A 13,617-nucleotide genomic window follows, 5' to 3' on the forward strand; every position below is an offset into this window, starting at 1 on the left:
CTGGCTTATAACATTACCTCTAGAGCCAAGCCACTGTTTCAAAACCTGAATGTGTTCATATTTGAAGGGTTTATGTTATGTTTTCTCTACCTCAACCTTCATGAGTCAAATCAGAGATTTTACTTTTTGGTCAAGACATCAAATGGGTCTATGCCATCAGATTTTTTTCAAGAGGAGGACAAAGTTAACCTCCAAAATCTATATTTATGCACCTAAATGAAGGTTTAGCTTTTTTTTTTTTTTGATTCCTGGAAGTACAGCACTACCTGGCAATTAAATGAATGGGTAATTTTATTAATGCTGTTGCCATTTCAAGTAATTTTGCACAGCTGAAACTGGAACTCTTCTATTAAAATAAAAAAAAAAAAAAGGGGGGGAGACCCCAAACCCCACAAAATAGCATTTTAAAAATTCAAACTCTGGAAAGATCCAAATTTTGTTTTCCTTTTTTTGGCCATTTACAAAACCTTCTTTGAATTATTTAAACTACTTCTGCTTCACTCCTGAAATATGGCAAGTATAATTTTGCCAACAACCAGATCCAGCTTCTGAGCTGTTTTCTGCCAGAAACCAAATATCACTTCAGTGAAGTAATACATCAGACTCGCTCTTCACTTACTTCCAGATGATGAGGTTTCAGCTTATAGCAGAGATTGTTTTTTATTAGGCCCTGAGTATATGACCTGGCACTTTTGCAGCTGAGTTTCATCTGACTACTATCACTCCAGTCCTCGAAATCATCCCACTGCCTTTTTTTTTTTTTTTTTTTTGTATGATATTCAGAGCCTCCTCCATAATGATGATTCATTCCACAGTGTGTCATCAGCAAATTTTGTTGGCATGGTCCTCCCTTACTGTGCCAAGAACTGTGATGAAAATATTATGTAAGATTATTGCAAGAATCATCTATGAGGAATTAAACTCATAAGCTTCCTCTAGACTGATGGAAATCATAGGAAATAGAGCTGAAAAGGACCTCAAGTCCAAACTGTGTCCCAAAGACATGAACTACACTCAGCAGATACTTGTGCAACCCCATGCAATGCCACAGGCTTGGGGAGAAGTGGCTGGAGGGCTGCCTGGCAGGGAAGGACCTGGGGGTGTTGGCTGACAGCCACCTGAACATGAGCCAACAGTATGCCCAGGTGGCCAAGAGGGCCAACAGCATCCTGGCTTGTATCAGGAATAGTGTGGCCAGCAGGAGTAGGGAGGTGATGGTGCCCCTGTACTCAGCACTGGTGAGGCCGCACCTTGAATATTGTGTTCAGTTTTGGGCCCCTCAGTACAAGAAGGACATTGAGGTGCTGGAGTGTGTCCAGAGAAGGGCAACGAAGCTGGTGAAGGGTCTGGAGAGCAGGTCTTAGAAGGGGCGGCTGAGGGAATTGGGTTTGTTTAGTCGGGACAAGAGGAGGCTGAGGGGAGACCTTATTGCTCTCTGCAACTACCTGAAAGGAGGTTGCAGCGAGGTGGGTGTTGGTCTTTTCTCCCAGGTCACTAGCAATAGAACAAGAGGAAACGGCTTCAAGATGCATCAGGGGAGGTTTAGATTGGATATTAGGAAAATTTTCTTTACTGAAAGGGTGGTCAGGCATTGGAACAGGCTGCCCAGAGAGGTGTAGAATCACCATCCCTGGAGCTATTTAAAATATGTGTAGACGTGGCACTTCAGGGCCTGGTTTAGGAGACATGGTAGTGTTAGGTTGACGGTTGGACTTGATGATCCTAGAGGTCTTTTCCAACCTTAATGATTCTATGATAATTGTTGAGATTCTATGATGTTCATAGATACTCCATATCAGTAACTTAGTTTCCTAATCACTGGAATACAGTTGTCCCTCATGTCTGCCCTGAATCACTTCAACATTTTCCTTGTTTTCACTGAGCCCAAATACAGCCATAGAATTAGCTCATTCTCCTTGTGAGTGATGCTTCTGCTCACAAACCACAATACCATGTTGCGACATATTTGTTGTCATCTTCCTTTGAGCTGGCTTCATACACCCATATTCATCAGCTGATGCTTTTGTGCCTTAAAAGTTCCACTACTGGCATTCACTTGAACACAAAGCACCATCCATTGAAATCAATGTTTACTTGACTTGTGAAGCAGTCCCCAGAGCATGATGGTCTTCCTTTAGGTTTCTGAATTTTAACTGAAGACAAAGCTTCCCTCAGTTTTAGGGTCTCAGTACTCTTTTGAAGGCTTCTTTTGCAGGAAGTCAGAGAACATTCCCTCTTCTAGACCTCCTGAGGTATTTTATTCCATCCATCAAATTAACATTTATTTCCCCATCAGTCCTTATGAGCACTTTACTTCCCTGTCCCATGGGTATTCCAAATACCCTCAAGGTATCTCCCTTGTAGTTTGGAGGAAATTATATGATATGTATGTGTACACAGAATGTATTTTGCTAATTTACCACAAAGCTAAATATTATGTTACCATAAAGACAAGTTGCATTTGGAAACTCCTATATATAATGTTACTAAGAAAGCCAATTCCACCTTATTTTAATTAACCTGGAAAGCCTTCCTTTTTATAACATGAGAGAGATTTCAAAACATTCAGAATGTTAATAAACCCACAGGTATTTCCACTCCTTATATCTTCTTGTATGCACTATTGATCAAGAATTGTTGCTCATTTCAGTATTAGTGTGGTTTTTCTCAGCCTAGAGAAGTTTAATGTTTTGAACTATTGCATCTATTTTCTTTAAACAAGAAAGAAATCTTATTTTCCTTGGTTTTGATAAGAGATGGAGTTGATAAATACTAACATTGTACTGGCAAGGAAAGATACTACTAGCTTTAGGGTTTAATAGGAGGATCCTGGATAGCTCAAAGAATTCACCACGGGCACAATGACTGAACAGTAAGCTATGTTAAGGGTCCTTTATGTTTCACTGATAACATAGAAGTCCTAAGGCAGGAGATACTAAGGCCTTTTATACAACAGATCCAAGTTGTGTCTACTACTAAGGGCCTTTTTTTTTTTTTTTCTATGGTGGTCACTAGCTTGTGCTGAGCCCAGAGTAACTCAGTCTAATGGTTATGAGGTTTTTTGAATAGAGTATGATAACCAAAATGACATCAGAATCCATTTTTCTGTCTAGTTGGTAAGAACAAGCTCTGAGGCTTCAATCAACCTGAAGATGAGCTCCCCTTTAGTCTCCAGATGTCATGCCTTCAAAGGAAAGCTAAAACTCATTTATGGAAATACTTGGTGTCCTCCTCTCCACCCTTCAAATGAATAGTCATAAAGCTGTAGGGTTCCTAAAGCTAGATCCTCAGTAATTGCACAAAATACTGCCTTTGATACAGTGCTGCTAATGCTGTAAAATAGCACAGTATATTTTTCCTCCCAGAGAGCAACACCCAGTTAACATTTAAGTTAGTGAAGTGGAAATTTGTGTGACCTAATTTAAGAACCAGTCAAATGTCCTAGGTGAGAAAGTTTCACTAAAACATAAATGCCACTGTATTTCTACTTTGCTTAAAAGAGTCCAGGGTAAGGGGTGGGGGAGAATGGTTTTGATACAGGGGAATGCAGCAGAGAGAAGGAACTTGATATCCAAATAACAATCCAGCTTAACTTTTGAGAATGGAGAATCTGAAAGGATCACTTTCAACTCATGGATATGACAGGCTTTCTTTGTGTTATCCAAAAGGGAAGGAGAAAAGTTGATGTTACTAGCAAACTGAGATTAATTTTGTGAAAGTCTGTGAGGCATTATTTATAGTCTTTGTGCCAGAACTGTGTTTCCATTAATGGACTCTCCAGGCAATGCTCGAAAAAATAGTGCAGTCTCATATAGCATAAATGAGGTCTCGTGATGTGAATTTAACTGTTTTCATTTTAACGGACTCATTCCCAACCCTTCTCTCGTTCCACTCATGAAGTCTTTTCATGTCTTTGTGTTCTTCCTCCTGCAGTCCAGTACATCGTTCAACAGAGATGCTGTGAAAGCAGGGACAGGCCGGCGTTTTCTTGGTGGACTGTTAAATGATACATCCTACTGCTACACTCTGGAAGTCTCATTCTACAGCTACATATTGGGTGGACCTAATTCTGCTGTCCCCTACACAGAAGAAGCATGTATCCTTTTGAAATCTTTCCTCTTCTTGCAGCACACGTGAACTGGGCACTTAAGGTAAATACTTCTGTCTCAATAAGAGTTTACTGAGATAGGAACACACAAGTGGAAATGTGAGTCTGTTCCTGATGCTTTAATTTCCCTCGTATTGATTCTCTATACTGTGGAAATTCAAGAAGAGAAAGGCATATTAGATCAAACAAGCCATTTCCCTCTTGTAGGAGATTATCTCACACACTTATTATAGAAACTAGTCCTGGAGAGCCTGTGATCCATTCCCTTCCATAGTCTTCCATTTCTTTCTTCATCTCTCTCCTTACTCTCTCATTATCCTTGTGTTTGTATTTTTGTTTTAATAGCAAGTTGAAAGTGCATCCTTGTTACTGAGTTAAAATACTTTCTCTGCTTTGAAATGCAGCCAAAAGGCTCTAAAGGATCCATTAGGTTCTGCAGCTGCCTCAGGGCCAGGTCTTTAATACCAGTTGACAAAGAAATGGAAAGTGAGCTCAGCAAAAAAAAAGACAAGTTGTTTGCATTTTTGAGTGCTCAAATAGAAGTAATGTCTCATTTCTCAAAAAACACATATCCATCCGGCTATCTCAATGTATCAATAATTTGTAGAATTGTTCTGACTGGTCTTAGGATCTGTTTTTATCTTTATCTTTTTCTTTTCGTCACCTTGCGCAACAAAATAACCAGTGCCCATACTTCAAGTTTGGGTGTATTGTTTCATTTTGTCACTCTATCTTGGTAGCTTTTGAAATTTCCACAGGTTTAGGAACACTGCAGTGGGAGAAAGATTAGTTGTGATTGCCTATTTACCTCTCCACTGAATTTCGGAAGTTGGGGAAGGTTTACAGCTTTAGGGCAGCGAGGGGGAAATTTTCATGAGACATAATTCTTCACCATCCATGCATATGTGCACACTACATAGGAATAAGAGTGAGAAACAGGAAGCAGGGAAAGTAATTCTTAATCATTTGGGGTTTTCTGGTTTGGCATCTCCACTGAAAGTGAAGTTTGAGGGAAGGAGGGGGATGAATATATTAAGGTGACTTATCAGACGGGAGCATTTGGAATACAAGCTCTTTTTTGCCCCGTATGGTTAACTATTTCCAAAGAACAGCTTCTTGCAACACACACATATGTAGTATATCTTGCCACTGAGGAAAAAATCGTCATTACTATTAGGTCTAGGTATTTATATCCTTTTGTTTGTATTTTGGCATTTTAAGAACACATGCCTTAGTTTCTCCTTTTATTTTCCTCCTCAGTTAGTACTCATTGTACTGACAACTGCTTATTTATCTTCCTTATTTATCAAGAAAAACTTTTGCAGTGAGGAGTGGGAAGAGTGATTCCCTTGAATATGTTTTTCTTTGACTTGGAGGTCAGGCTGGCTTCGTTTCCTTTTCCATAAAGACTTTTGGTTTTTGCTTCACATTACAGAGGTTTCAGGTGTGGGGTCTAATGTCTCCACCTATTTGCTGTCTTACATTTTGCAGACAGAGCTGCACCATTCTCAGTTTGTTCACTGTGACCATCAGCAGCTAGAGCACAGAAAACAGGCCCCAGATCACAGGGATCCTTCTTGGTGGTGATGTATGGAAAGCTTACGCAGCAGCTTGATTTCTACAGTTATGGTTTCACCTAGCTGAGTAGAAAAAGGAGAAGTGGTTTTGACTGGCCTGGCGGACAGCAAGCAGAGAAGGCTCTTTGCCCATGTAGTATGCTCCACTGGCATTTTGCTCTGGTAGGTTTTATTATTTCCTTTTCAGTGAAGGGATTCTATCAAGAGTGCTGCTTATGACAGCTTTTCCTCATGTGTGCAGTTTCCTAGTTAAAGAAAGAAATGGAGCTGCTTGAACAAGTCTCTAGGTTGGTCTGCTCTAACATAGGAGTGGCTGGATTTATGCACATCCTATCCTGGCAGGGGGGAAGTTTCATATCACTGAAGTGCCTGTGACCAAAAGTAAAACAATTGCAGAACATTCCAATTTAGCCTGAACAGCTCTTCCAAGCTATTTGCAAGTCAGTGATTAATTAATGCTCAGATTTTTTAATGGACCTGAACCAAAGACACATCCAGTCAGTTCATATTGGCCTCCAAGGACGGGCGTGCTTCTATTAACTAGCTCCATGCAGGCAGCAAGTCAAGCAAAAAAATGAAGAAAACACAGGGAGCCCAAAAACCCCGAACTGATTCGGGAAATCAGCCTTCAAAGATATATTTCTTAGGACTTTGTTCGTCCCACTCTGATGTTATTGGGTTGCGGGAGTTTGTGTTTTGTTTTGCTTTTAACTGAAACAGGATCAGGGAGGCTAGAATTGTTCAATTGTTGGATTAAGAAGTGCAGACTGAGACTCAGCCTCGAATTCAGAGACCCCATGGCCTTGAACAGAGACTACGAAGCAGATCACACCCCACATTCAGAAACTAGCCATACTGGCTCCACATAGAGACCAAAACAAATGAGAATCTCCAGGTTCTACAAAAATAGTGATTTAGCCTAATGTTGTTCCTGCTGACAGATGAGAAAAGTGAACAAACTGAATAGTTTGCACTGGTGGCATGTAATTCTGTCAGCTTCTTTCTTCTATAGCATTTGGGTCAAAAAAGTACTACTCCCTTTCATGCCATTAGGTAAGTGGATTAGGTTTGTTGGTTTTGGTTTTTTAAATCTCTGCATGTTCTTCAGGGTTTACGTGCTAACTCTATGATCTATACAAACCTCTATGTAAGCCTGTAAATAGATATATTTCTACATTGGGTAGGATCATGTATTTTGTTCAGACTGTTGTGACTGAAACATACTTTGTAATTATTGACATAAAAGGATACTTTACATGCATGAAAATGGGAGACAGACCTTCAGTCTGATAAGTGTTATTTGAATTCTGACATTGTTGTTGTGGACAGTAGCTTTTTTCAACAAGAAAATTAAGAAAAGTTAAAAAAAAAAAAGGAAGAAAAGGTGTCATTAAAAGTGGAAATCTGTTCCAAATTACTCAAGTTAGTATGACTGAATGTATTGTCCTAAATGAGGTAATAAATCCTCCTCAGAGATTCAGAACTTAGAGGATTACACCTGCTATGTTCTATAAAAACAAATTTGCCCCTGAGGCTGCACTATTTGAATGAAATCAAGGAGTGAAGGATCTTCCATCAGTGTGTGCAGGGGATATCTGTTTGGGATATGTATGGTGGGATAACAGCATCCTGCAGAGTGTTGAATTTCTGGCCTCTTCTAACATAGAGAGCTAACATGGCTGCATGGATGTCTCAGGCCTTGACTAACATTACATCAGTAATGGTTACTGCTGCAATGTCTCTTGTATTTTCATCCTGCAAGCAAAGAACTGCATCAGGTGTAACTTCCTGAAAGTCCTATTATACGTTCCTTTGGAGGTGTGTGCGTGGTAGGTCTGTGTCTAACTGATATGTACCTGGCTCACAAGAAACATTAGGGATATGTTCTATAAGCCTGGCTCTGCAGAATACCCCACGATAACAATAATGTGTGCTGTAGATAAGAGTGAATGGACTCTGTTTCGAAGGCATAATAAGAGGATTGTAGGCTTGTCGGTTAGTTGCCTGGAAGTGGACAGAGAAATATTTAAAACCCTCCTCACACATGCACACATTTGGTGGTAACTGATTAAAAAGGCAGCTCAGCAACAGTTTGCTCAGCACCAGGTAAAGAAGCTTTAAAATGAGCTGATATGCTTCCATTAAATACCGTGTTTTACTAGGCATTTACAGGGCTTATGACACAAGACATAAACTGCTCTGTAACATTCACCAACAGCAGTTCAACTGCTGAGCTGTCTAGATATACACCAGCCTCATAGCTGGGCAGGGAACAAAGAATTAAAGAGGGGAGGAAGGATGAATCCCCAGCTGTAGGACTCTGAGCACTGCTCTGATAGCACACCCAGAATTGCTTTTCACTACAGCTGCTGATCAGCAGCCATGACAGCTTGACCTGAGAGTGGCCAGTAAAGGAGTCTCGCATCAACAGTTTCAAAATCTACTGGGTTCATTTTTTAGAGTGTTTGAACTGGATCCCTGCTGCACAGCAGGCAGGCCGTAAGACGGCATAAAAGGATTTACTCTTCCAAAGACTAGCCAAAAGATAGGAAAATAGAAATGACGGAGACTAGGCAAGAACTGGTATGACTGTAGCCTGGTAGATGTATGGGAGAATAATCATCAAGATGGGTGGGCACCACAATTGTCCATGGATTTTTTGTGTATTTTAATCTTAATTCTAAGCTTCCTCTGGGTGGGGAAGGCCCTTATTCAAAGATGGGCCTCTGGCATCTATGAGTATGGCTTTACTCATTGAAAACATTTCTGAGGGGAACAGGAGACTGGAACCCTGGACTGAGGGTCTGGTGGAAAAGTTCTCCTTTGTATGGCTTTTTTAAGCACATCACTTCACCTCTTTGATTTAATGTCCTTAATATAAAGAATTAATTTAATGAAACTTCTTTTGCAAACAAACAAACAAAATGAAAAATAAACATTTTGGAAGTCATGGGTGAAGAGCACAGAAGAAAGAGACATTACTAGTATTATCCCAAGGTAGGTCTTTTCACATTACAAACACCTGAGAAATTACCTCAATACTTTAAATCGGTATAGCTGAACCAACTTGCAAAGATATCACTTGGTACTTTCCATTTCAATGAATGTGTTGAATTGGAAGCTTTGCATCCTTTAAACAGGGCATAGTTACACTGCTAAACTCTCTCCCCTATTTATGGATATAAAAAATGTATTTATGTAGCTACAGTGATAGAATGAAAACTTGGGTTGACTCTTCAGGTGCCTAACAGGAGCTTAGACTCCTGGCACAGTTTGGACCACTGGTTTCACTTTTATTCTTAACTTCAAGCAGAACATCAGCCTGCTGCTTGACTGGGGACTTGAGAAGTTAAATCCCCTGGGGGAAACAGTCATTTGCTTATAACCAGATTCCTTTCAAAGAGTACTTGGGTGTCAGTAAATGCGTGTCCTGGGGAAAAGAAATCTGTATGCAAACTACAATTCCAGTAAAAGCAACTATAAATTTTAAAGCTTCATGGACCTGCCAGTCCTCTAGGGCAAATGTACTTGGTCATTTTGGGCTTATTTCTTTTTTTTTTGGCAACTGCCTGTCATGATCCTCCTAGCTCTGTTAGGGATATCCTTAAGAGAAGATCCTCATGAGCCAGATTATGGCCCTTGAAGGTTCATTCTCACCGAGTAAAGGCAACATTACCAGCAAAAGCCAATGAGGTATGAATGGCTGTGCTGATAACGCTGAGGGAGCTCTGCAGAGGTTATCCAGTCTGGCTTATGTTTGAAGTTGAGCTAGAGTTTGTTGCCAAGATGATTTCAAAGTGAATCAGGCATATACTCAGGAAAAGACCTCCAGAGGTCTACATCTTCATCATCCTTCTGCTAAGCTCGTAGAAACAGGCTCCTTTCTGTGTATTACAAAAAGTGGCGCTAATCCTAATCCTGCAGATTTTCGTAAAAGTGACCTCCTTGCACCTCATCTCTCCAGTGTTTGGTTATTTCTCAGTACCATGTTTGGGGCTGTGTTTGAGGAAAGAAACAAAATCCTCTTTCAGCTCCCCAGTCTGTGTGAAATTGTCGAGGTTTACAGCCACAATTCCAAATGCTCTTAATATTACTGGAAGCATGGAGTTAAATTATAGAGTTGTAAAGTTACTTTATAGTGATAATGCTGTCAAGCATCAATATCACTGCCCCAGGGCACCATGGAAACTCAGTTAATGATATAAGAAGCTGATATTTTTCAGGGTTGCAGCTGTTGGCTCATACCCAGAAGGAATCTGTGTGTTTGTTCATATCATGTATATACAGGGGGACCTGCTCAAAGAAAATTAAGAAACAGTGAATATCTGTTTAATGAAGTGCAGTGGAATGAAAGTGCAAAGCCATATATGGCGTTGCAGTACGCACACCCCTTTCCATCACAGAGTTCAATACAGTGGACAGTGCTGTAGAGAAAAAACTTATTTTACTGTAAGAGAGGTGTTTGTTGGGGAGAGTGTATATTTGTATGTAGATTTCTTTATCTAGTTGCTTGTAGCGCTGGCTGCATCAATCTACGCAGACACCGTCTGAGAGTATCAGTAAAGAAATGGAAATTAAGGGAAGTGACTACAGTCAACTTAGGAATATCTGTAATTTTTGTAATGGATTTCTTAGCATCTGTATCCCAAAGTGCTTTGATAGCCTCAGATGAAAGACACTATGAAAGTGCAAAGTGTTATTATAAAGGTGGTTTTTTTTCTTGTAAGGAAATTTTTTTTTTCTTCTGAAATGTAGAATATCAGTCTTGGAAGGCATCTTTAAAGTATTTCCTGGGGATTTAACCATATGATTACAGCTACCTTTTGGCTAAGAGCCAGGTATTGAATACCATGCATGTGAGTGGGGAAATGGTCTTACAGTTAACTGCTGCAGTAAGAGTGGTCTTGAGTAACTGGTTCATTTCTCTGCCCAGGTGCTTTGCAGGCTGCCTGTTTGGTAAACGTTCACATGGCTTTCTGTGGGGAAGGAGGCAGAGCAGGTCAGACTCATGGGCCTCTTTTAAGTAGAGTTTTTAGGCCTGTTTCAGTAGTGTTTTAAGCAGAAGTGAAAGGGGTTTGTAAGCTGAGGATCTAGTCTTGAGGGGAGTGAAGCATCAGAGGTACTCGGAGACTACCTGTCCTGTCAGATTTTAAGGGAAAAGTTAAACTGAGCACCATGGTTTACTCCAGAGTTGTGTTGTCCTGAGCATTGTAAAGGAGGACCCCATGAGCATGTAGATTAATTTCCTTCCTCTCGTGTACACAGGTTTCTTTCCCAGGGATACTACGATACAGGAAAGAGAAGAGAAGAGATGGTTGTTGTGGGACCACAGTGTAAGCAGGGTGCATATCCAGACCCATAGAAATGCTCTCAAGTAAGTTTTAGACATAAATGTTTGTCTTCTTTGAAGAGCAGAAAGACTTCAGTAGCTATAAGCCTCAACCAGGGAATTTGCACAGGTTGACTTGAGAGCCATCAATATTTACAACCTTATTCGGGAACAGGACCTTATGGCCAGTGGGAGCATAAGCATCTTACAGAGACATGGGTGCAAATATTGTCCCTGCTTCCCACCAGCTGTCTTCAACTCAGTGCTGGCAGAGAATGTGCTCTTTGACCTAGGTAGGGCTGTATCCAGTGACATGGGAATACTGATCCTTATAAGTCGCCAAGATAAGGAAGCCTAGCTCTAAATGCTATTTTATCCAATGCAACCTTTGGGGTTTCTGATGAAACACTGCATGATAACTGGTGCCAAACTGTCACTGAGGTTTTACTGATTGAAATCCTCACCAGTGTTTTCCATTAAAGCTATCAATGACTAGTGGTTGCTATCAGGCCAGCTAAATCAGTGGCCTGCAAGCACAGAACTCTAATTCAAAATGTTTCTGATGTATAAAAACCCATAAAATATGCTGGTTAATAATAAAAATTGTTACATTTTTCTATTAGTATTTCTTTTACACACAGGAGAAAATAACTTAGACCAAGCACAAGTGATGCCTTCGCTGAATGATTGGAAGGTGAATTTGGTTACATGAATCATTGCAGAATTGTGGGTAATATAAACAAGGGGAAGCTCCCTCCAGGCACTGCTATCCCTCTTGGAACTGGCTTTCAAGGACTTGAATGCTTCTCTTATGAACTGGCTTTTCTATAAACTTGTATTTTTTTCCTTTGTCTTATAAGCAACTTAGACAAAACTAAGCATATGGAACTGATAGTGAGGCTCTTGGGTGCTCAGAACACCATACAAATGCTATTAGACCCGTAGTTAAAATAATTCTTTGGTAAATGTTAAATTCCTATTAGTAACACTTGCTAAACTTAAGTGCAAAGGAAAGGGCAAGGCTAATCTGAAAGGCAATGGAGAGCAGGGCTTAAAAGATATTAACAATTTGCTGGAAATGTCTGAGGGGAGTGGTTAATATGACTAAAGAGTAACATCTGTGGGTTGAAGATTTAGGTTGGGAGGCAGCTTTAGCCAGTGCTCTGCTTTGGAGCTTTCCCAAATGTCAATGGGAATGAAGAGAAAAAAAGCCATTCAGAACGAGGCATTTTTCAAAAAGCAATAAACAGAAAAATTGCAGTGTGTCTGTGATAGGTCTCTGATTTTGTGCCAGCCTGTAGTGGTGTTTTTGTGTCTCCATGTTTGTCACCTTTTTCGATTTCTCTGTGTCTCTTCACTTCTGGCTGAGTCTTCTCCCCTATGCCAGCCTGTCTTATGTCTGTATCCTAACCATCTTGTTTGCAGTTTTAGGTCATTACCCTACCCCATGCCTTTCTGTCATCTCACCTGATATTTTTCAGGTGGTGCTTCATTAATCAGACACACTCAGTCTCGGCTTTTTATTTACTTTGTGTCATCTTTCATGTAAACTATTCTTTTTTATATATATATATTTTGCCACCTAAAGGCTCAGCGGGGCTTTTTGCTGATTAAAGGGAATTCTAGGGTGGGAGTAGAAGTTATTTTTTCTACTACTTATTTAGTCCCAAATACCAACATCCTGAAAGGTAAGCAGAGACCTTTTTTAGGAAAATCAGCAAAGGAAGGAGTTCCTTTCTGTCTGTGTGTCTGCTTTCTCAGCTACTTGACCAATTACAACTGAATCTGACAGTGATGAAGGTCTCAGAGATTCTACATTCCTATGAGCTTCATGAAAAATAGCTGGCTGAATGAGTAGAGAGGCCAAAGTTAATCTCTCCAGTAGGGACAGCTGCATCGCTATTGTTGGAAACCAGAGGAGCACAGTAGGTATGAAAGTGACAGGGAACAGATCCCACATCTCCTTGCCTTCGTGGGCCTTACACTGGTGAGTAGAGACCTCACTTCACTTTCTCTTTCTCCACAAACTTTTACCCCTAAAATTTCTGAAAACCTTAACAAAGGATACCTCATGGCATCCTGAAAAGCAGATTGCATCTTCTCCATCATGCCACTGTTGAAAGAGGCCAGAAACCTGGCATGTACAGTTCACAGGTCAAGAGAATACCCATTCAAGCCAAGGCCAGTATAAGCCCACCCTAAGCCAGATGTGCTTCTTGTCACCTAGAAGTGAAACTTTGTCCAGGGTTCAGATCAACAAAGTCTGAATGTCTCAGGCAGAAACTAAAGATAATCTGCAGCTTTGATCTAGTGTTCAGAAACCTTTGTGTTTCAATAAGAGCAGGATGGGTCTGATTCTCCTGTGTCTCACCTCTTAATGGAAGAACAGCCAAACCAGCTCAGATCAAAATCAGTCCTCTGCACTGTCTTGTCTGACGGAGGCCAAAAGCAGATGTCTGAGAAGAATATAATAATGGAATAAGTGTATAACAATACTTTCCCTGAATATTCTTCCAGCTTCCAGTAATTAGTGGTTTGGGGATCCTAGAGCCAGAGTTTTTGATTATGTCTGTAGTAACACTCAATGGGTTTGTCTCCCATGA

At 40.4% G+C, this 13,617-nt stretch overlaps 1 protein-coding gene across 1 annotated transcript in view; it reads left to right on the forward strand.

Moving 5' to 3' along the window:
• The window catches only part of AGBL4 (AGBL carboxypeptidase 4), a 991,536-nt gene that overhangs the window by 889,913 nt on the left and 88,006 nt on the right, over positions 1 to 13,617 (forward strand). The window contains exon 11 of the mRNA XM_075097666.1: positions 3,934 to 4,096. Coding sequence (XP_074953767.1) covers positions 3,934 to 4,096 — 163 coding nt within the window. The remainder of the gene's footprint in view (positions 1 to 3,933; positions 4,097 to 13,617) is intronic.

This window comes from Phalacrocorax aristotelis, chromosome 6, assembly GCF_949628215.1.
Source record: "Phalacrocorax aristotelis chromosome 6, bGulAri2.1, whole genome shotgun sequence".
NCBI classification, from domain to species: Eukaryota; Metazoa; Chordata; class Aves; order Suliformes; family Phalacrocoracidae; genus Phalacrocorax; species Phalacrocorax aristotelis.